General features: G+C 39.3%; 1 protein-coding gene across 1 annotated transcript; it reads right to left on the bottom strand.

The window, feature by feature from the left end:
- Positions 1–202: 202 nt before the first annotated feature.
- cpox (coproporphyrinogen oxidase) lies at positions 203–22055 on the bottom strand. Its single transcript, XM_048602647.1, has 7 exons — positions 21291–22055; positions 17190–17333; positions 15412–15522; positions 11300–11441; positions 6885–7103; positions 3171–3275; positions 203–1211 (listed from the first exon to the last, which is right to left on the bottom strand). Exons 1-7 carry the CDS (start codon positions 21802–21804, stop codon positions 1124–1126), a joined length of 1323 nt encoding a protein of 440 aa, XP_048458604.1. The 5' UTR covers positions 21805–22055; the 3' UTR covers positions 203–1123.
- Between the last annotated feature and the right edge of the window lie 260 nt (positions 22056–22315).

Genomic DNA, 22315 nt, shown 5'->3' with positions numbered 1-22315 from the left:
AACATTTCAGGTCGAGTGACCCTTTCTGTTCTGAGGAAGGGTCACTTGACCGGAAACATTAACTCTGATTTCTCTCCACAGATGCTGCCCGACCTGCTGAGCTTTTTCAATTTAAGCCATGAATCTGATCGAGTATAATAGCACGTTATTTGCAAAACAAAATTTCACAAGACTGATGAAATCACAAGACACAAAAAAGGAAGAAACCAGAATGACAAAGTTTATTACATTCAGTGAGTAACACAGCTTGATATCCAAGTAGCAAAAGTTATTAGGAACAGTGAAATAATTAATATTTCAGTAACATAACAGTCAATATATCAATAAATCCAAAGTGAAAAAAAATGCACACGACGATGTTTCTGAAATAATGGCACTTTCAAGTTCTACTGTGATTTTATTTCACTGATTCCAGAATATGAAAACTTCAAATCTCCATTTATCACATACTGAAAATAAATATCTTTCACTTTCTCCTTTACAATTGCTAATTTTTTATAAATACAAACTGTAGCTCTAATGTTGCTGGGAAAAAAGGATATCACATCTAAATGTAAAGGAAACATTCTTTGAAAAACACATTAGCATTTTAGTCAAAAACTGACCTTCATGTTATTGTTATGAAAAGGTAATTCACATGCTTTTAAAAAAAAAATGACACAAAACGTACAATATATAAAAGATTTCTATTCGGGTGGCATACTTGATTGTGACTAAAGTCTGCGTTAAGGCAGAATGTACACCACGATCAATGATTGTTAATGACGGGCTATGCTATGACTTTCCTTACCCTTTCAATGAAAACAGCTCAAAATCTATTGCTCATTCTTTGCTTACTGTGTCATTAAAAATGAGTTTTGTACAACTCCAATGGCAGTTGAAAGGTAGTTAACCAAAAGATAATACTAACTTATACGGAGCTCAATTGTATACGCTGTTTAAAAGTGATCCAATTTTGCTGGAAACAGTTCGAACACTTTATCTTGATACAACAAAAAAAAGATTATATAGTCACTGTGTTAAGCTCAATGTTGCACATAACTTCATTTTATAATATTTTACAAACGAAAATGAATAATCTTCTGCTTTTAGGTTAAACATGGGGCAGTCTTGTTTATCTGAATTAATGGACCCAGTCTTTGGGATTTCTCAATATCTCCATAATTTCTGCCTCTCTTGTGCCCTTGGCTGGATTATGCATGTATTCCCATCTGTGAACAAAGCAAACATGGAACATGAATGAAGTGCAAACCTAATACTGAAAAGAATCTCAGCAATATTATCAAACTTTGTGCCTTCACTGTATACAGGTAAGTTTGAACCAGCAATCATTCACAGCCTAGAATTCATATAACTAGTCAACGTCGTTCCGCATGACAAGACACTGAAAGCGAGAGATAGAAACACCCCTGTAGGTGTGCCTATTTAACCAATCAGATTGAAGGATCATGAAATTGACTGCATCGAGTATGAACAAGGAAATGGATGAAATGAATGCCAAATCAGGTACATTAAAGAAAAATTAATGGATGGGGTATAAAATGTGATTAAGTCAGAAGTAAAAGACTGAAAAAGAAAAAAAAAAGACAAATTAGAAAGCAATTAGCACCAGAAGATTTGATTTCACTTTTGTAATAAAAACATTTCCAGTGCGCGGGGTTATCTGATAATAATTAACACTTCTACAGCGTTAAAAGGATTATGTAAACTTCAAACAACAATTTCATTGGTGAATTTATGCCGTATTTATTGTTCAAGTACAGAATTTCACATCATTTGTGATTTATTTTGTTGCATTTTCTGAAATGACTTACTTTAACTGTTTTGTAATATACCTTATTCATAAATGACCTACAAGAATGTTTGTGAAAAAAAAAATCACACCGCTTAATCATTTGTATGGAAAGCCAGACAGGGAGAGCCTGTTTTTGTGCAGATAATGGTAAAGTTGCACATTATCAACATTTGCACAGCTTTATCTGAAATTCCTGTAGATTTGAACTTAAATACTTCTTTCAACAGCAATTTTTAAACCAATATTGCTAAAAAAAAGTGACAAATTTCATACTCCTACATTGTGACTGAATCTTTCTACATTGATGGTGGCTTACATGCTAAATCAAGACATGAGAAATCTTTATCTTTCTATTAAAGATAGTAACAACTGCAGATTCTGGAGTCAGAGATGACACAGTGTGGAGCTGGAGGAACACAGCAGACCAGGTAGCATCAGAGGAGCAGGAGGGTCCTGATCTGAAACATCAACTTCCCTGCTCCTCTGGTGCTGCCTGGCCTGCTGTGTTCCTCCAGCTCCACGCTGTGTTATCTTTATCTTTCTGATTTTTTTTTCCCTTGCTCTTAAATTATTCAAAATGGCACCAGGTCGTGGTGAAACTGAAAAAGTTTTTCATTGTATTTTACTGTTCTTCTCATTGCAAGTTACATGCGATAATAAATCATTCATTCACATTAATATGTTCTTCTGACTTTCTGGGTTTGTTTCTCTGGTTTCTTGCCCTCTTTCTCGAATTTCAAACCTTCATCACCTAGCTTACGTTTTACATCAAAATTCAATTGCTGCTTACTCTTAACTTAGAAATACATTATCCATTGGAGACCTTATTTATCATGACCTCTTCATTGACAAAAATAGCACATCATTGTCATTCTCAGCAAAGCTAGAGAACACTGGTTAGCCATTAGATAAAAGTAACTGAGAAGACATCAATGCAAAGAGGACTTTAGGGAAAGTACTAAGGAGAAAGAGAGAGGCTATGTGGCATTGTTAGCAAAGGAAAGTATATTTTCACTGACAAATCCCATTTGGACTATATTATAGACGCATTTTGAAAAATGGGATTTCAGAGTTAGAAATATTAAGATCATCTTTCGATTTCAGCCTATAAAACAGAATAGGGGTTACACTGTAGGGAATAATAGCAATCTTGGCATACGTTGTTTTCATTGCTAATAATTCAAAATATTTACTTTAAAGATTTGAGAATACACATTATGCTAATATGATTAATTAAAACTGTACAACTTCACTTAATCCAACAATCTCACTCAAACCACTTAGCTTAATTGATGTCACCACATTTCAGCATAAAAGCAAAAAGGTAAATTGACAGGTAATGGTGAACGTGAGATTATTTGTGTTGACCCCTTACCTGGCAGTCAGTGGGAGAGACATCAGAATGCTTTCTATCCTAGATCCTGGAGTTGCAAGACCAAACTTTGTTCCTCGATCATAAACTAGATTGAACTCTACGTATCTGAAAGAGAAATCATAAGTAGTAAAAAGGAGCTAACAATGTTAGCAAGGAAGGCAGAGTAGCTAGTACTGTTTACATTATGGTCATGAGACCAGAAAATGCTGGAAATACTCAGCAGGTCTGGCAGCATCAGCAGAGAGAGAAACAGAGTTAATGTTTCAAATGAGGGATTCCTGACTGAAAACACGAACTTTCTTTCTGTCCACAGATGCTGTCTAATCTGTTGAATATTTTCAGCATTTTGCTTTAATTTCAGATTTTTCAGTTTCTAAAGTATTTTGCTTTTGCATGTCAAAGTAATGCCAGATTGCAGCAAAACATAAAGCCAGCATTACCTTTCTGCATTAATTTAAACTGCATGCTGTTAGATAGTGCATTGTAAATTTATAACTAACATGCTGAAAATAAACTAGCATTAGTTTGATCTTTTGTGCACCTCTTTCTTCCTCTCTGCTTTCACTGCTGATGGATGAGGCTAGGAGTTGAAACTACTTAACCTATTATTAGAGTTCCAAGTTATGAGTTAAGTAAATTCAAACAGTGTGGATCTTGGAAAGTAGCACTGAGAAAACTCTGCCCAAACAATTGACAAATAGTGCCACCTACTGGAACTTGCTGTATCTTTCCCTTTAGGACTGAATGTAATAGACCAATTGCACACAAGATAGAAAAAAGTATACAGTAAGACTGTAAGACAAAGGAACAGAAATTAGGCCATTCGGCCCACCGAGTCTGCTCTGCCATTCAATCATGGCTGATAAAGTTCCTCAATCCCATTCTCCTGCTTTCTCCCCATAACCCTTGGTCCCCTTGATAATCTACGAAGTACTATGAAGGAAAACAGACAAAGGATAGAAAGGAGCGTTATGTACTGCAGAATACATTGTCACAATCCAACCTGACCATAGTCTACAATAAATTGCTTTTCAACCAAGGTTAATAGTCAATTTTTAGCTAACTACATAATGTCTTATTGTTGGATAGCCTTGCCTTTGCAGCTTCCTTAAGATCTGCTGTCCTTTGCAACAGTGTCTAGCAATATCCCCTCTAAGAAAAACAGAAATTGCTGGAGAAACTCAGCAGGTTGGGCAGCATTTGTGGGAAGAAAACAGAGTTAACATTTTGAATTCTGATGAAGAGTCACTGGACTCAAAGGTTAACTCTGATTTCTCTCCACAGATGCTGCCAGACCTGCTGAGGTTCTCCAGCAATTTCTGTTTTTGATGCAGATCTCCAGCATCTGCAGTTCTTTGTTTTATTTCGATGTTCTCTCTAAGCTGCCATGCAGCAATCATATGATACATGCAGGCTGTTCTTTTTAAAATATAACTCGTATTTGTATAACATCATAATTCCATCACAACCAGATACCTCAAAGCTCTGTCCCTCCTAAGTACATTTTGAAGGTGTAGTTACTTTTCCAATGCAGGAAATATGACAGATAATTTGCACACATCAAAGGTCCTGTCAACAGCAATGTGATAATGACCAGGTAATCTGATGGCAATGAATACTAAGTATTAGCCATGACATTGGGGATAACACTCCAGCACTTGTCTAAAACACTGTTGTTGAATCTTCCATATCAACCACAGAGACTAGACAGAACTTAGTTTAACATCTCATGTGAAAGATGGTACCTCTGACAGTGCAGCATTCCCTCAGGTACCACATACTTGGACCAATTTGATTCTTGCTACAAAGCAAGTTTAGAGAGACCAATGTTTTCATGTCCTGTCGGTTGTTTATACTGAAGTAACCCTAGTTGACACCAACTTCCAGGATTGATGCACTACTTCCTTATGAAGGAGATGCATGAAGTCGCAAACAGGATATTCTCTTCACATCCAGAAGCAATGCGTATTCTCATGAGATTCTTTAAAATGATGATAGGGAGCAATATATAATTAGTGGAATGCTGTTTCTCATGTTATACATTCTGTCAAGTATTCTAGAAGACGCCACAAGCTACAATGTTAGAACGCATTTTGGTAATATTTAACGTGTTTTGGTTTGTGAGGGAGCTGTTAAAACATAGCATTGACCCCATGGAGGCTGCCTGGTTTGCAGAAACAGGGCTGCAGTGGCAGGCAAGCAGACAAGGAGCTAGGAACTCTGGGAAAGTGTTAAAAGCATGACTGAAAGACTTGGAATTCTGGCTGCAATGCTGGACATGACACAAAATGATTGCTCTGTTCAGTAAGCTGAAATAAGAAATAAGATAACTAAAAAAAAAGTGTGCATGTTCAAACAGGTAGCTATAACAAATAAAAATTAACAACATGAGAATTAAACTAAAATGTCAATGTAATGGTGGTTATTAGAAGAATGGAGTTGAAGACATTGCCAGTGCCACATTTGTTTGGCCAAACATTAGATGACAATGTGCAATACAACTGTGCCAATGCCTCTCTTGTAAAACATCACTTGTGATGAACTTTGGGTGAGTGTCTGTCTTCCCGGAGAAGAATCAAAATGGAAAATGCTTATGCCTGGGGATCTGCCTCACGTTTAAAAAAAAATACACCGAGGTTCTAATTGTAGAGTAGAACCTCACACTGCATATTTGACATGCCCCTTGGCTCCCTATAGCAAGCATTTTCATTCTCTTCTGAAACCTGACGAAGTTGACATGGGATTGACAGGAGTTTGGCACGAATGAAGAAACTAGTAATTCTCTCTATTTTAACCTTGCTTCCTTCTGCTCTACCTTCAGACCCAAGGATTAAAATAAACATTAATGGTTTTATTTTCTAAAAGGCCTTCCTTTTTTCTATCTGGATTTGGACTTGAATGTGTAATTTAGTATTACCTATCAGCTTCCTTGCATAGAAACAACGTTTGATGGAATGTGCCCTGCACTGCATGAGGAGTTAGTTTCACATAGAAGGTATGAGGTTTAATTTTCCCGTTAAAAGACGGCATTGCGATCTCTCAGTAGCCCCACGTGGTGGTCTCTTGGCCTGGTGTGGCCTCAGTGTGAACTTCCGATCTTGAGACAATTCCACAAAGTGTGGTTCTGTGGCTCAGCACTTAAGAAAGACTGTGATGTTTCAAATTTCAGCTTCATTTCTTTATTTTCTACTTAAGGTCTGCAATGTGTAACTTTTAACCTTATTTTGTATGTTTTACACTATACTATATTTACTGCAGTGTTTAGCTTTTAATTTTGTTCTTTCTTTCTACTTTGTTCTTAAGATTCCATATCTAGGTACTTGTACCTAAGATGGCGCCTTCTGTAGTGACATTATACATTTTTCACCAGACTCCTGTACTTTTATGCTTGAGTACACGTGACAATAAAATCAAAATCAGAAATCAGAAAAATGATTGGTGACTGTAGGCTTGTAACTAAAGACACTACTGAAACAATTATCAAGGGAACTTAAAACATATATTCACAACATTTCCATTTCTTACGCACTAATTGCTTAGACAATGGTTCTCTACAGCTGTGAAAGGTACAGAATTTGGAAGGATAATTTTAATATTTAGTTTTATCTTCCTGCATACCTGTGGGGAATCAACTCGTTCTTAAATTAGCATGAGGTGAACATCCGATTAGTTTCTGGAGATAGATCATTTTCTTTTGGATTTCATTCAACTCACCTGCCTCTCCGAAGTTGCTGCCAAGCTTTTTCTTCTGCTGTATATGTATCATGTAGATGCTTCTGCACAATAGGAATATAGCAAGGAACCACAGCCTTAGCACAGCTACGGACAAATTTGAACAGCTGTTCTGCTGAGGGTGAATCCAAGTCATCAAAAAATATGCCTCCCACTCCTCTACGCTCCCCACGATGTTTGATGACAAAATAATCATCACACCTTGATTAGGGAGAATGGAAAGAACATATAAATAAAATGTTAAAATGTGCATTAATGTAAATTTCTAATTTTACTTTCTTGCTCAAGAACGTCACAACATCTCTTTAGATTAGAATCTGCTGATGATTATATTAACTCTGAAGTATTTAAGGTCTGGCACCAAAATTGAGATTTATCGGGGGTGGGCGGGTATGTGTGTGGTATTCGGTCACAATTTCTATCCTTGTCCCTGGTACACACTTGTCCCGAGTACAGAACTAAACATTTCATCATTGGCAGCCTGAAATTTGAAGACATCTTTTTGCACACAGGTCATACAGGAATGTTTCCCAAACGTTTCCATACTACGACGCCATATTGAAACCCGAAAGTTGATGTAATCCCTCGGACAAAACTAAGGAAGAATATGACAACAGGACATGAGAACGAGGGCCTGTTACAATTTGGCCAAAGCTCCACAGTGCCATTTCTGTCTTACAGCATGGGATCCCAAAATTTCAGTTCATGAACCAGATACTTTGGGAAGCCTAGTCCTACAATCCCTCATATACAGCTACAAAAGGAAGGTGTCATGGTGGGAAGTGGACTTAAACATAACCTGCTTCTTGGTAAAATGATAATTACACAGAACTTTATCACAGATAAACTGCCTTTCCTATCCAAACAGAACAATGCTCCACAGTGTCTTCTCACATTACTCATGTCAGCCTGTTCCTTACTCCCTCTCAAACTTATTGAGCTTGCCTCCACCATTTCACATGATAGTGTGTTCCAATTTACATGTAATGTAATTACTCCTAAATTCCTTATTGACTAGGCATACTTTATATTTATAGCACTGAAACGACTGTACACATGTTATGTTTGAAAAATTAAAGTTTGTATTTTGTTACAAGTGGATCGACTTTGCTAAGTTTGTGGATGACACAAAGAAAGGTGGAGGGACAGGTAGCAGTTAGGAAGAGGTGAGACTGCAGAAGGACTTGGACAGGCTGGGAGAGTGGACCAAGATGTGGTGGATGGAATACAATGTGGAAAAGTATAAGAATATACACTTTGTTAGGAAGAAAGGAGACAGACTATTTTCTAAATGGGGAAAGTCTTCGCAAATCTGAAGTACCAAAAGGACTTAGGAGTCCTGGTTCACGATTCTTTTAAGGTTAACATGCAGGTTCAGTTGGCAGTTAAGAAGACAAATGCAATGTTAAAATTTATTTCAAGAGGGCAAGAATACAAGAGCAGAGATGTCCTGCTAAGGCTGTATAAGGCTTTGGTCAGACAGCATTTGTAATATTGTGAGCAGTTTTGGTCCCCATATCTAAGGGAGGATGTGCTGGCCTTGGAGGCGGTCCACAGGTGGTTCATGACATTGACCCTGGAAATTAAGGTTTTGTCATGAGGAACACCTGATGACTCTGCTATCTGTACTAATTGCAGTTCAGAAACAGGAGGGAGAACCGATTGAAACCTACAGAATAGTGAGAGGCCTGGATAAGAGTGACATGCAAATGATATCTCCACTGGTCAGAGGGACTAGGACCTGAGGGCAAAGCCTCAGAATAAAAGGATGACCCTTTAGAACTGGGATAAGGCAGAATTTCATCAACCAAAAGGTGGTGAATCTGTGGAACTTGTTGCTGCAGAAGGCTATGGTGGCCAAGTCACTGAGTGTTGAAGAGAGAGATAGATAGGTTCTTGATTACTAAGGGGATCAACGGTTATGGAGAGAAGACAGGAGAATGGGGAGAAACAGAGCAACCACAATCAAACAGTGGTGCAGACTTGATGGGCTGAATGGCCTAATTCTGCTGCTATATCTTATGGTTAGATAACTGTAAAATTAAGAGACTTCAAAAGCATAGTTTCTTTAAAAAAATTGCCAACCTGTGTATTTCTGCCTGTCTTAGTATAACAGCAGTCCCACATATTCCCGGTGCTGACTCACCAGACCCTCAACCCATTTTTACTGTTATTCCGCTGAGTCAAAAAAAAATACAAAGATACACAGAGGTTTCCAATGGGAAATCTACTACAATCTCCCCTAAAACAGTTTGGGACAAAAATATCAATCAATCAACAGCAAACTGCATAAAGGCAGTTATTATGGCAATTGTAACAATCAGTGGCAAGTCATACTTGTGGTAGGCTCTTAAACTGCTTTCCACTATCACCTTAACAGCTAGCAGTCCTGGATGGCTTTCTTATACAAAAGGGGAGGAAACACTGCTGCAAAAATGGAAATTGTAGAAAATGGTATTATGTCTGTTTATTTGCATGGAATTGCCCAACATTCATTATGTGTTTCCCTGCAGCCGTCAGTAATGACAATAGAATATGGAGAAAACATAGTAGAGAACAGAGATTTAGCAGTATGAAACTCATCAACTTTTCCAGTTGGGTTACACAATCTAAAAATTTTGACTTTGGATTACACTCCAGGTTTTGAAAACAATGGGGTGCAGAAGAAATCATCTAACAGACTTGTTACCTCTTATTATAAGCCAGGTTTGAACTGAGCGAACCCACCCGCACAAAAGTACAAGTACTTGACAAAAATGCCAGGAATTGCACGATAATCCCTTTGTGTACCCTTGATAAGAACTCCTCAGTCCAAAGTCACTGTGATCTGGTTTCACATACGAAGTTCTTACAATAATCTTACAAGTCACAAAAATGATCAGTCATTCAACTGACTCTTATCAATGAGTCTGGCTGCAACTTTCAGCTAGAAGGCTAACCAAACCTTCCCCAGTGTGCAATCGTAGAAAAACAGCAGCGCTTTTAGGAATCAACGTGAAAATATTCAGAAACCGGTAGGCTAGATAGAATGGTGGAAAAAAAATAGTAAAACTACCAATGCTCAGTTATTAACTTGTAAATCTGACTACAATTTTACTGCAAGTGCTGTGAGACGCGCATAATGAAACTTTTTCCATTTACCCCTCCCCCAACCTTTACTTTTCAACTTTAAAGGGAACGACTCAGTTTGAAACATAAAATGACCATGTCAAAGAAAATTTAAACATCTGTCCTAAGATCAAAAAGCTGTCAATTAAACACACACCTTAAGGCACTTAGATCTGAACCAAATAACTGCAGCACCTTTTTATCCCTCCACAATGGGTTTCTATTTTCCCTCACCTTTACCACCCAGTTTGTTCTCCTAAGTTTTTTTTTATTCTTCCACCCTTAGCACTGGTAGAAACAGCCAGTTTGTTGGTATGTCCCGCTGGCGCGGCACAGTGGTTTGCACTGCTACCTCACAGCACCAGGGACCCAGATTCAACTCCACCCTCGGGTGACTGTCTGTGTGGAATTTGCACATTCTCCCTGTGTCTGCGTGGGTTTCCTCCCACAGTTCAAAGTTGTGCAGGTCAGGTGGACTGGCCAAGCTAAATTGCCCATTGTGTCCAGGGATGTACAGGCGAGATGGATTAACCATGGGAAATGCAGGGTTACAGGGGTGGAGCAGGTCTGAATCATGAATCATGAACCATGAATCCCTACAGTGGAAACAGGCCCTTTGGCCCAACAAGTCCACACCGAACCTCAAAGCATCCCACCCAGGCCCACCCCACTATAACCCACCTAATCTACACATCCCTGAACACAACAGGCAATTTAGCATGGCCAAAAAGGTGGGATGTTCTTCAGAGGGCTAGTGTGGATTCGATGGACTGAATGGCCTGCTCCCACACTGCAGGGATTCTATGATTTTCTGTCTTTTCAGCCTTTTTAAAATTCTTAAATGACTGCATAAAGCAAAACTCTTCAAGATACAAATCTCCCACAGTCACTCCATTATGTTGCACCAAATCCTGGTTAACTGCAGAATACAGGGGCACAGACCTTCCCAGGAAAACGAAACAAAACCTGCATAGCACTATAATAGAAATTGCCTTTCTACTGTGAAGGACTGCACAATCCAACGAGTCCTGTCAATTAGTTTGGGGAGGGAGGTGAAAACCAGATCTGAGGCTGATCTCGCAAGTGCATGAATCAAGTGTACTCTCTTCCACAAGGGCAACGTTACATAGGTTTTGATTAATTATGCATATAAACTCATTGCACTTCTTGACAACTTTGCACATTAGCAGTTAGATATTTTTAATGAATTTGAATGAGATCCACAAAAAAAATTGATGTTGAAAACAAAATAAATAAATAAAACAGCTTCCGCATTCCATTCAACTCACCATTTTTTAAAAGTTGGATAATAGCTTTTATCATGCTTGTCGCAGGCCTCCTTGAGGGTCTTGTGAAAATGGATAGCATCATCTTTATTCAGGTATGTAGGGGTAAGGTCTGTACCCCCACCAAACCACCATGATTTTTGACCTATTAAAGAAGAATGCTTAACTAAACAACAGAAACTTATTTTATATTTATATGAATTGAATAATTTTATATTTATATTTTATATTTATATTTTATATTTACAACTTTATTCAATTCATAAAGATTGCTTTGACTCTGAGGTAAACTTTGTACCACTAAGATAAAAGATCAAAGGGTCGAGGTCCACAACAGATGGCCTCAGAAAACAGACACTTGAATTTGGTGGATATGTGACATCAAGTGGGCAGTCATTTCATGACAGAAGGTGCAATATTTCCACCTCCCAGTCTGGAAGGTTAAGATTAAGCCCACACTATACACTCTGGAGAGAGAGAACACTGCAGCACTGTTGTCGGTCAGGGAGCAATTCTGTCTTATGGGTGCAGGTGACAACCACAAAGCAATGAAGACAGGGTCATTGAAAATAGTTAAGGCTGAATGTAAGGTTATAGGACATGGACAGGAAAGTAAAGTTGACGTCACAATCCAATCTCATCAAACGGCACAGCAGTCTCAAATAACTGAAGAGCCTAATCTTGTTTACAATTCACATAGAACTAAAAGTTAGCTTTTGACTTGAAAGCGAAGAGGTGATGGTTATTTTAACCCCATGGACATGAATGACATACTGGATAGATCTGCCTGCCTGATAGACAATGCATGATCTGAACTATTTTAGAGCCAAACCATATTTTTCCCTGTTCCCAGGTATAGAATATGTAATATTGTTCTGTGCTTTGCTGAACTTCACATACATACGGAGACATTTGGGATGCAACTGTCCCAACAAGTGGTGCAGGCTCAAAGAGCCAAATGGTCTACTCCTGCACCCATTTTCTATGTTTCTAACAATGCTCACGGCTGTGCTTATGAAAAATCTTGAGCAATAATCTATGGGAAGTATTTACTGCCACCATTCTCTTCCTGGTGTTCACAGGGACGGTATTTCAGTCTGAGGAATGGATGCCCTGCAATTTGATGTCCCCTGTGGAGCCGGAAGCCTCATCAGCAGGATTCCCATTGCCAATTAGAGGTTTAACTCCTACAGGATGCTTGGGGGATCTGTGGTAGTGGATATTGGTCCCCTGACATCCTCATTAAATTCTGCCCCCTACTGTTGCGAAGTTGGGTAGCGTACTCGTGGATTGGAAGGCAGGAAATTAGAATTTGGGTGTTTGTAAAATATTGATGCTTATAAAATGATAGAGAGGAAAGCAGTGCGTGGTCCCTTTAAAATATGATGTGCTTTTTCTAGGCTTGGAGATTTTTTAAAAAATGTCTGTGGGCAGCTTGTGGGTTTGCAGGTGCACAGAGCACCTGAATTGTAACATCTGCATCAAAAGGCTGGATGGTTAGCAGGCCAAGCCACAATTTTGTTTTGCTATCAAGACAACAAGTTTTGATTTAAACAATTAATTTAAACCAGGCACCTCGACACTAAAAATCAATTAAATTTAAATCTGATTGATCAGACAACATAGGACCAATCCTTCTGTAAGAAACTGATATGTCATCAAGGTTATAAAAGATGGGGACAATTGCAAAATCTGCAGAGAGCAAACGCCATCTGCTAAGAGATCGCTCTCTCAGCTCGGAGAAAGCACCATCTAAGTAAAAGTACCGCGGCACTCTTAGTTAATATTCCTGACGAAAGGATTCGACGGAGAAGATGTTCCTGACAGAAGATCAACGGAGAAGACAAATAATATTCCGGAAGACGTAACCTGACTGTAATTTCGAGACTAAGTTATACAATTTTTAAATTTTGGTTTATACAAGTGGGACTTGTATTTATTGGAAGAACATACCATTAGAATTTTGTCTTCTTCAGTTAATTTTGTTCACTGCTATAGTTAGATAAATAACTTGTTATTTGTTGATTATAGAGTGAATTTCAGGAGTTTATTTCATTTAACCACGGCTTTATAACAGCTTGGGGGTGAGAGGCAGGTTATACCACTTTTCACACTTCTTTTAACAGATTATGGGGCAAGGCGAGCCTCTCTGGGTGTTTAAGTTTTAGTTATTCAGGGGGTTGGGGGGGGGGGGGGGGCATCAACCTCCGCTTTATAACACTACATTTCACATCTTGCTATTATTGCCTTGACAGAACCATATCACTGAATGCCTACTTTTTTTGTTAATTCACTCATGGGGCATGGGTGTCACTGGCTAGCCAGTATTAATTGCCTGTCTCTAGTTGCGCTTCAGAAGGTGGTGGTGAGCTGCCTTCTTGAACCACTGCAGTCCATGTGCTGTAGGTAAACCCACAATGCTCTTAAGGAGGGAATTCCACAATTTTGACCCAGCGACAGAGAAGGAATGCCAATATAGCTCCAAGTCAGGATGGTGAATGGTTTGGAAGGGCAATTGCAGATGGTGGTATTCCCACGTGTCTGATGCCCTTGTCCTTCTAGATGGAAATGGTCGTGGGTTTGGAAGGTGCTGTCTGAGGATCTTTGGTGAATTTCTGCAGTGCATTTTGTAAATTGCGCACACTGCTGCTACTGAGTGTCGGTGGTGGACGGAGTGGGTGCTTGTGAACATGGTGCTGGACTGCTTTGTCCTAGATGGTGTCAAGTTTCTTGCAAGTGGGGAGTATTCCATCACACTCCTGACTTGTGCCTTGTAGATGGTGGAAAGACTTTAGGGAGTCAGGAGTTGAGTATCTCGCCACAACATTCCTAGCCTCTGACCAGCTCTTATAAATGTATTTATAAGGTGAGCCCAGTTGAGTTTCTGGACAATGGTAATCCCCAAGATGGTAAAACCATTTAATGTCAAGTGGTGGTGATTAGATGGTCTCTTATTTGAGATGGTCATTGCCTGGATTTTGTGTAATGTGAATGTTGCTTGCCAACCTCAAGCCTGGATATTGTCCAGATCTTGTTGCATTTGAACATGGACTGCCTCAGTATTGGAGATGTTGCAAATGGCATTGAATATTATGCAATCATCAGCAAACATCCCACTTCTGATCTTACGATGGAGGTAAGGTCATTGATGAAGCAGCTGAAGATGTTTGGGCCTAGGACACTACCCTGAGGAACTCCTGTAGAGATGTCCTGGAGCTGAGATGACTGACTTCCAACAAACACAACCATCTTCCTATGTGCCAGGTGTGACTCCCACCAGCAGAGAGTTTGGCCTTGATACCCACTGATTCAAGTTTGGCTAGGGTTCCTTGCTGCCACACACAGTTGATTGTGGCCATGATATCAAGGGCTAACACTCTCGCCTCACCTCTGGAATTCAGTCTTTTGTCCATGTTGGAACCAAGGCTGTAATGAGGTCAGGAACCGAGTGGCCCTGGCGGAACTCAAAGTGGGCGTCACTGAGCAGGTTATTGTCAAGCAGGTGCTGCTTAACAGTACTGTTGATGACACCTTCCATCTCTTTGTTGATGATCAGATACACGAGAGTAAACTGATGGGGCAATAATTGCCCAGGTTGAAATTAGATTAGATTAGACTTTATTGTTACATGTACCTGAGTACAACAGTACTTTCTGTATACAGGACATACCAGGACAATTCTCCACATTGTTGGATAGATGCCAAAGTCGTAACTGTATTGAAACAGTTTGGCTAAGGAGAGTAGCAAGTTCTGGAGCACAAATCTTCAGAACTATTGCCTTTGCAGAATCCAGTGCCTCCATCTGTTTCTTCATGTTATGTGGAGTGAATCAAATTGGTTGGACACTAGCAGCATCTGTGACGCTGAGGGCCACTGGAAAAGGCTGATATGGATCATCCACTCGGCACTTCTGGCTGAAGATTGCTACAAACGCTTCAGCCTTATCTTCACACTAATGTGCTGGGCTGTTCCATCATTGAGGTTGGGAATATTTGTGGAGCCTCCTCCTCCAGTGAGTTGGTTAATTGTCCACCACCATTCATGACTGGATATGGTAGGGCATAAAAGGTAACTTAATCGTGAATGTATAAAATATTTAAAAATGGACACTTACCATCTGCTTCTTCAATTTCAAAGTATCTATAGTTGAAATGGATGGTTGGAATGTGAGGATTCTTGGGATGGATCACAGAACTCACTCCCATGGCACAGAAAGGTAGTTGCCCTGCATCCAAAATAACACACCACACTCAGAAATGACAGGACGACATTCATAGTGTTCGTTTAAGGGTTGTTTCATAACCTGCAGCAAAGTTAAGACTGTGAGTCTAAGAAGGAATCCTTTATATTACAGAACCCCTTAAACTCGAAGCAGATCTGGGAACTGCAAAATTATTCTTGTTTAAACTGTAGAATGGTCTGCACAGTGTAAATTGTTTGAAAGTTGTATGTGTGACATGCCATTGGACCTTCCTCATTTGTAAGAAAGAACATGCGTAGGCCAGTGATAGGAAAATCCCATTGGCAGCCTGCACAGCTAACATATGTGATCATGATCAGAAAAACTGGCAGCATTTTGCAACTGACAGATAACAATTGATCAACAACCTTTAAAGTGGTTTCCTCCTCCTCAGCTACCAAACCATTCCTATTATCATTCTGGCATTGAAATGGGGTTGCTAGACAAACCCAGTACTTCAATTTAACTTTATCATCTTAAAAACACTCAAAGGAGGGAGGGAAAAGACAAAGAATGGGAATGAGATAGAGTGAAAAAGAGTAATAAAATGGACTATAAATAAGGAGATGGTTGTGGTGGGGAAAGATAGCAACAAGAAAAGCACCAAATAACATTCATCCCAAGTCATAAACTATCTCAAAAGGCTAAATGAATCTTGAAATTCTTTGGGGGAATACTGACTTTGAGTTTAGTGTGAAACAGGAACAATTAATTCAGCCTCTGTTCAGTGGCACTGCCTTCCTACTTGCTCAATGTGACTGAAAGAGGTGAACGCAAAGCACGCAATTTTATCAATGCCCAAGTTCAAACTGATGAGAAATAATGAATAGCTGCTCTAAAGCTCTTTTCACATTGTCACATAGATTCAAATCTACTTTTACCTAGATCCACTTGGCTGCAGAACACGGGTTTAAAAACTTAAACGTTAGGAACAAGCTCGCAGTCTGGGGTCCTAAAGTCCAAGTTCACATACAAACAATGTACAAATCCATAAGTGGATAAAAAGCTTGAACTCCTATGAATGTGGAAAATCCTGTCTATGGCCATCTGCAGGACAAAGTTTAGGCCACAATGAAATTGCGTGGATAATACTCTTGAGGATCCATCAGATCTCCTGCCGTGGGGTTTTGGGAATGCATCATGGTTGTTTTCATTCACACCGTCAAAAACAAATTGCTCCACTAAAATGGTCAAAATCTGAACTGAATTACTGGGTTATCTGTTTACAAAGAAAATCAAACTGATTAATGGCATGTCACTCAAAATGCAAATAAAAATCTTGAAATCCGAGGTAATAAAATAGAATGTAATTTATTCACATCACATGAAAGCAGTTTTGATAACAAATTTTTATTCAAGACTATTTTACACTGTTTTCAGTTTATGTTTTTGGGATGATGAAACTGAACAATGTTTTTCAACTTTTCCAGTTGTTGTAGATTGATGTACAGGGAAAATTAGAAGCAAACAAAGAACTGGTGTGACCAAGAGCGAAGACGAATCATTCAGAAAAGTGCAAGAGCTCAACGAGAGTGAGCACAAGCTAGTTTGAACATTAGAGAAAGAAAGAGAGAATTTTTTATAATATATACGAAAGGCAAATTCTGGAAATTATAATCAAGCAGATTTCAAGTCAGCAATTCCTTCCTTACCGTCTTTAGATTTCAATGACTTTCCTCTGCTTCTCATCTGCTTAGCAGCTTCCTCCGAAAGGTTACCAAATACAACAGAAACATTCACCCCAGCTTTCTCAAACACTTTGCCATCTTGAAGTACACAGCTTATACCACCACCACCTGAAATAATAAGTGTACAATTCAAATATCAATCAAAACAGACCAGCTTTGCCTATTAGAGAGGAAATTACTTATAGAAGCAGTCAGTCAAGCACACCTTGCAAAGGTGAGCACAAAACAATTCAAACTTTGTTTTCCTTTAAATGAACTGCGGGAAAAAAGGTGCAGACCTGCTCTTCCTCGTCCTACTCCACTGTAATTTGTTAAAGAGTTGATAGTAACCATTTTAAATTATAGGAATAGAAAATAAAGGACAGGAAGTTCTACTACAACTATAGAGAGCCCCCATTGTGCCTATGTTGGCGTACAGTGCATGGTGAAGAATGTGGATTCAATGGCAGTGGTACAGAGTAAAGATGTCAACATTTCAGGTGTAGGCTCTATATTTCTAGCAAGGAGTCTACATCCAAAATCATTCACTCTTCTGTTTTTCTCCACACAGTTGACTGACCTGCTGGGTCCTTTTGTTTCTCAAATATCTTTGTGTAACTGCAGTCCATTGTCTCTAGTATCGTCCTAGTGAATCTACCCAGCGGTAGTTATTTCTTATAAAAAGGTGATCAAAAATGTAAAGAATATTTCAATTTCAGGCTGAGATCTTTTAAAAGTTCCACATTGCCTTCATGATCTTTTACTACATTTTTTAAAAAGATTCAAAACTAAGCATATTGTTTTACTTATCTGGCCTAGCACATTTAATGATTTGCATATCAGTAACTCTTTACCATTTAAAATTCAAAATGTATTTTCCACGTTGAGCCACATTTCCTCTCTATAGGCATCTTATCCTTTTTAGCTGGTACTGTTAACTTTCACAATTTGGTACAGTCTCCAAATAGGTGCCATCAGAAAATGTTGATGTTAATTTCCAAATCCAGATTATTTATGATATACATATAGATTGCTGTGTGGAACATCACTCAACATAACTAATTTACCATTCTGGGAAACGTCCCTTCATGCTGACCTTTACATTTAACTCTCCAAACAACTCTTTAGCCTTGAAGCCAATTTCTCCTTAGTCCCATGATCCATTAAGTTCATCGCAAATCTCTTTCAGGTACCTTATCAAATGATTTTTGAAACTTATTACATACAATATCCACTGCATCTAGTTTTGCTGCTTTCTTTTATTTCTGTAGAGAATTCTACTTGACTGGTGAAAGTCAAGCTACCTTTCAAAAATCCATACTGACTGTACTCGTTAGCCTATGATTCTCCAACTGCTTAAAAATTAGATTTGATATAAAAACTAGAAAGCAGAATACACCCTAAATTGTTACATGCTTGGACTGGCAAAATTGTTTGATTAGACGAGGTCAACTAATTTAACTTAAAAGGAATTATAAAAAAATACAAAGTCAGGCTCCAAATGAACATACTCTCACCCTATCAACATAAATTACAATTCCTTTTCTTCCTTAAATGCTTATCTGGAGTCCCCTTAAATGTATAGTATCTATGCTGTTCTTCTGAACTACTCGTTGTGGCAATGAGTTGCATATTCCAACACTCTAGGAATTCAAAAGAAACTTCTTTAACCATTAAATTTATTAGTTACTACCTTGCATATATGACCCCTTATTTCGGTCACCAGCCTCAAAACCTTTTTTTTTACATCTATCCTAACAAACATTTTCATAATCATAAAAATTTCTATCTCATTATATTTCTATGTTCTAGAGAAAATGGTGCCAACCACTTGGATCTTTCCCAACAAGTTTGCATTCTCTGGAATAGGATCATCCATGTGAAACTTTGTTACATTTTCCCTAGTGCCTCTGCAGCAATTTCATCATAATGTAGACCAGAACTGTGCACAGGACCCCAAGTGCGGTTTGACCAATTTTAAAGCACTGACTTGTTTTTCAGTTCTATTCCAATATAAATTAAGTCCAACACTTTGTTAGCTTTTTTATAGCCGGATTAACACATGAACTACTTGCACCTCTGATCTCTCCACTCCCGTAGATTCCTATTTCCCAGCTTCCTAAGGTAGCCTAACAAAATACACCACCACACATTTACCTGTACTAAAATATATTTACCAATTACCCATTTTTTCCTCCATGTTTATTAATTAATTCTTGTGTTTTGTTACAATCAATCATTCTCACTATTACCTTATTTCTTCTACTTTGCTATTTGCACACTTTGATATGGTAATTCTGAATTCCTATTCAAAATTATTTATGTAGTGATGAACAACAGTGGTCTCAAAACTGACCTTTGTGAACAGCCATCTTCCACTTCTTCACTACGGCAGAGTAATTAAATCATCAACTCTCTGCTTTCTGTTTTGTAGCCATCGTGCTATCTATTCTGTTACCTGGCCCCAACTCCAAATGTCCCAAAGTACAAACAGAAAATGCTGGAAATGCTCAGCAGATCTGGCAACATCTGTGTCGAGGGAAGCAGAGAACCATGAACTTTCATCTGAGTTAATTAAAGTTACAAATTTTATTGCTTTTATGGAGGCAAAATGGGGAGAGTGGGGGGAGAAAGGAAAGTTGATGAAAAGGTAGAAAGCAAAGACAACAAATTACAAAAAAAGTATTGATGGGAACAGCCAAAGGGTCAAATTAAGAAACCTGAGATAGGTCCAGAAATGGTTGTGAATGATAGGAAAATTGATTCTGCTATCCGACAGCAAGGACAAGAAAAATGAGATTAAAGTCAACACATGCAGAGAAAAGGAAATAAAATGGTGGCGCAGAAAAAAAAAAACAATCTGAACTTGTTCAACATAATGTTAGTCCAAAAGGTTCTCAACTATCTAATCAAAAGACAAGTTGTTATTCCTCAAAATGGCTTTGAGCTTCATTGGAACTCTGCAGGATGCCCAGGACAGAAAGGTCAGCTTCATATGGCGAGTTATCCAAAGCTCTAAATGTTCCAACCTTAGTCACAAGTCTACTATGCAGTCTCACAGCAAAACCCTTTCCAAAAATCAGAATGCATTGTGTCTACTGCATTCCTTAATCCACGCTGTTACTTCCTCAAAGAATGCAATAAATTCAGTCAAGCCAGAATTCCCCATTTTGAAATCTTTGCTGACTACTTCTCATAATATTTTCAACTTTTAGATTTGTTTTCTGTTACTTCCTGGAGTATAAAATTTCATTTTTCCACCTACCACTGGCAGGCTAACCAGATTCATTCTTACTGTCTCCCACATTAAATAGAAGAATCACCTTAGCAGTCTACCAATCCACTTAGACTTCTCCTTTTGATACATAATATGTATAATTGTTGTAATACTGAACTGTTATATCTTCCTAGCCTCTTTTTTTAAATGTATATACATGCGCAATTCCTCTGGACCAGGGATTCGATCCTCTCCAAACCTGATTCGTTTATCAGTTATCGCCTACTTTCTTCTCTTAAATTTCTTGACATTTCTTTTGATTTCCCGGTATATTGTCATGTCCGTTTGCTCAGATTCCCTGGGCAGCGCTGAGGCAAAGAAAAACGTGTCTTTCACAACCTAAAAGTTCCAAAATGTTTTACAGCTAATTAAGTACTTTGGAAGTAAAAACAGAAATTTTCTGCTATCGTTTCCGATTTCCAGCATTTTGCTCAGGTACTATTTGTAATTGTTAGCTTTCTTCGTGGTTACATGCACGTTCATTGAAAATCTATTTCGAAATTGCGATCTACGAGATGATCTTAAAAAGACAAGTGCAGCAAACAACTTAATGACGTGGGGTCTCCCTTCCACCAGATTAAATCAGTTGTAATCTGAAAGGTAATGTTTAAAAAAATGAAATTAACTCAACATATCTGACCTATACTCCCTGCCCTGAAAAGCTGATCATACATTTGACAACAGAGCAATTTCTTCCAACTTCTTCACATCATAACTTCAATTTCACTGACAGTTGGTGCTTCGCAATAACTTCCGCCACTCAAGAAGCATGCGCATTTGCACGTAGACAAGCATTCGGAAATATTTACCTTCCTTACGGTGCCATCGGTCGACTTTGAAGGTCTGACCGCCGTCAACTTCAGCCAAGGCTTTGCAAACATCAGCCTGAACATCCAATATCAGCAACTCCATCTTAGTCCTCATGTCCTCCTTATTTTCCAGCAACTGGTTGATGTCGGTCACCGGATCCGACATGAAGTGTTTGCATTTTCGCAATATTTCATCCCGCGCCTGCTGATCCCGCTCGACACCTCCGTGCCAGCGTTCCGCTGCCATCACTGCCCGCTGGCGGGTGAGCCCAACGCCGGCGGCGGTGACCCCGATCAGCACGGCGCCGCCGACCAGCAGGCCCGTACAAAAAGCATCTCCCAGGCCGAACTTCCGAACGCCGTGCCGGCTGAGCCATCGCACGCCGCAAAGGCGCCGGCTTGCGGCGGCTCCGCCGGCAACGAGCAAGGAGCCGGTTCGCTGGTGCGCTGCAACGGGGGCGAGGGCAGACCGGGCGCAGCTTCCGCAGCGAGCCAGCGCGATCAGCTGGGACATGGTTACAATGCGGCACGCGATCCACTGGGCGACACAACGTTCCAATCCCGGGAACTTTTATGAATGGCCACGCGCTACCTTCCGAATGTTACACCATGGAAGAAGCTCCCTGTGACAACGCTACTACCTCTGAGCTAGGAGACCGAATTCAAAAGCTACCAACTCCGGAGATGGTCCGTAATAACATCTCGGAACTGGTCGTTTAGGAAAATATCTATACCAGAGGGGCGGGGTTCTCCAGTTTCCGTAAATTACACCGGAGGGGCGGAGTGATCAGTGCACGTAACCCAGCTGTCTGCTGGGATTTGTAGTTTTTACTGGGATTCGTTTTTATATTTACATAAAGGATGCTTCCCTACAAAAAATATTTAAAATCCTCCTCTGAAACGTCCTTAGTCTCTGCAGGAAAATGCTCTGCACCTTACAGTTTGACCAAACTTTCTCCCTGGTGCACCTCCTGAATGGCTGCAACTTTATGGTAGACAAACAGGAGAATAGAAGAACGCCGGAA

The sequence above is a fragment of the Rhincodon typus genome, chromosome 11, assembly GCF_021869965.1.
Source record: "Rhincodon typus isolate 14 chromosome 11, sRhiTyp1.1, whole genome shotgun sequence".
In the NCBI taxonomy this organism is placed as follows: domain Eukaryota; kingdom Metazoa; phylum Chordata; class Chondrichthyes; order Orectolobiformes; family Rhincodontidae; genus Rhincodon; species Rhincodon typus.
The sequence above is the reverse complement of the archived record's forward strand: the minus strand, read 5'-3'. Positions and strand labels throughout refer to the sequence as shown.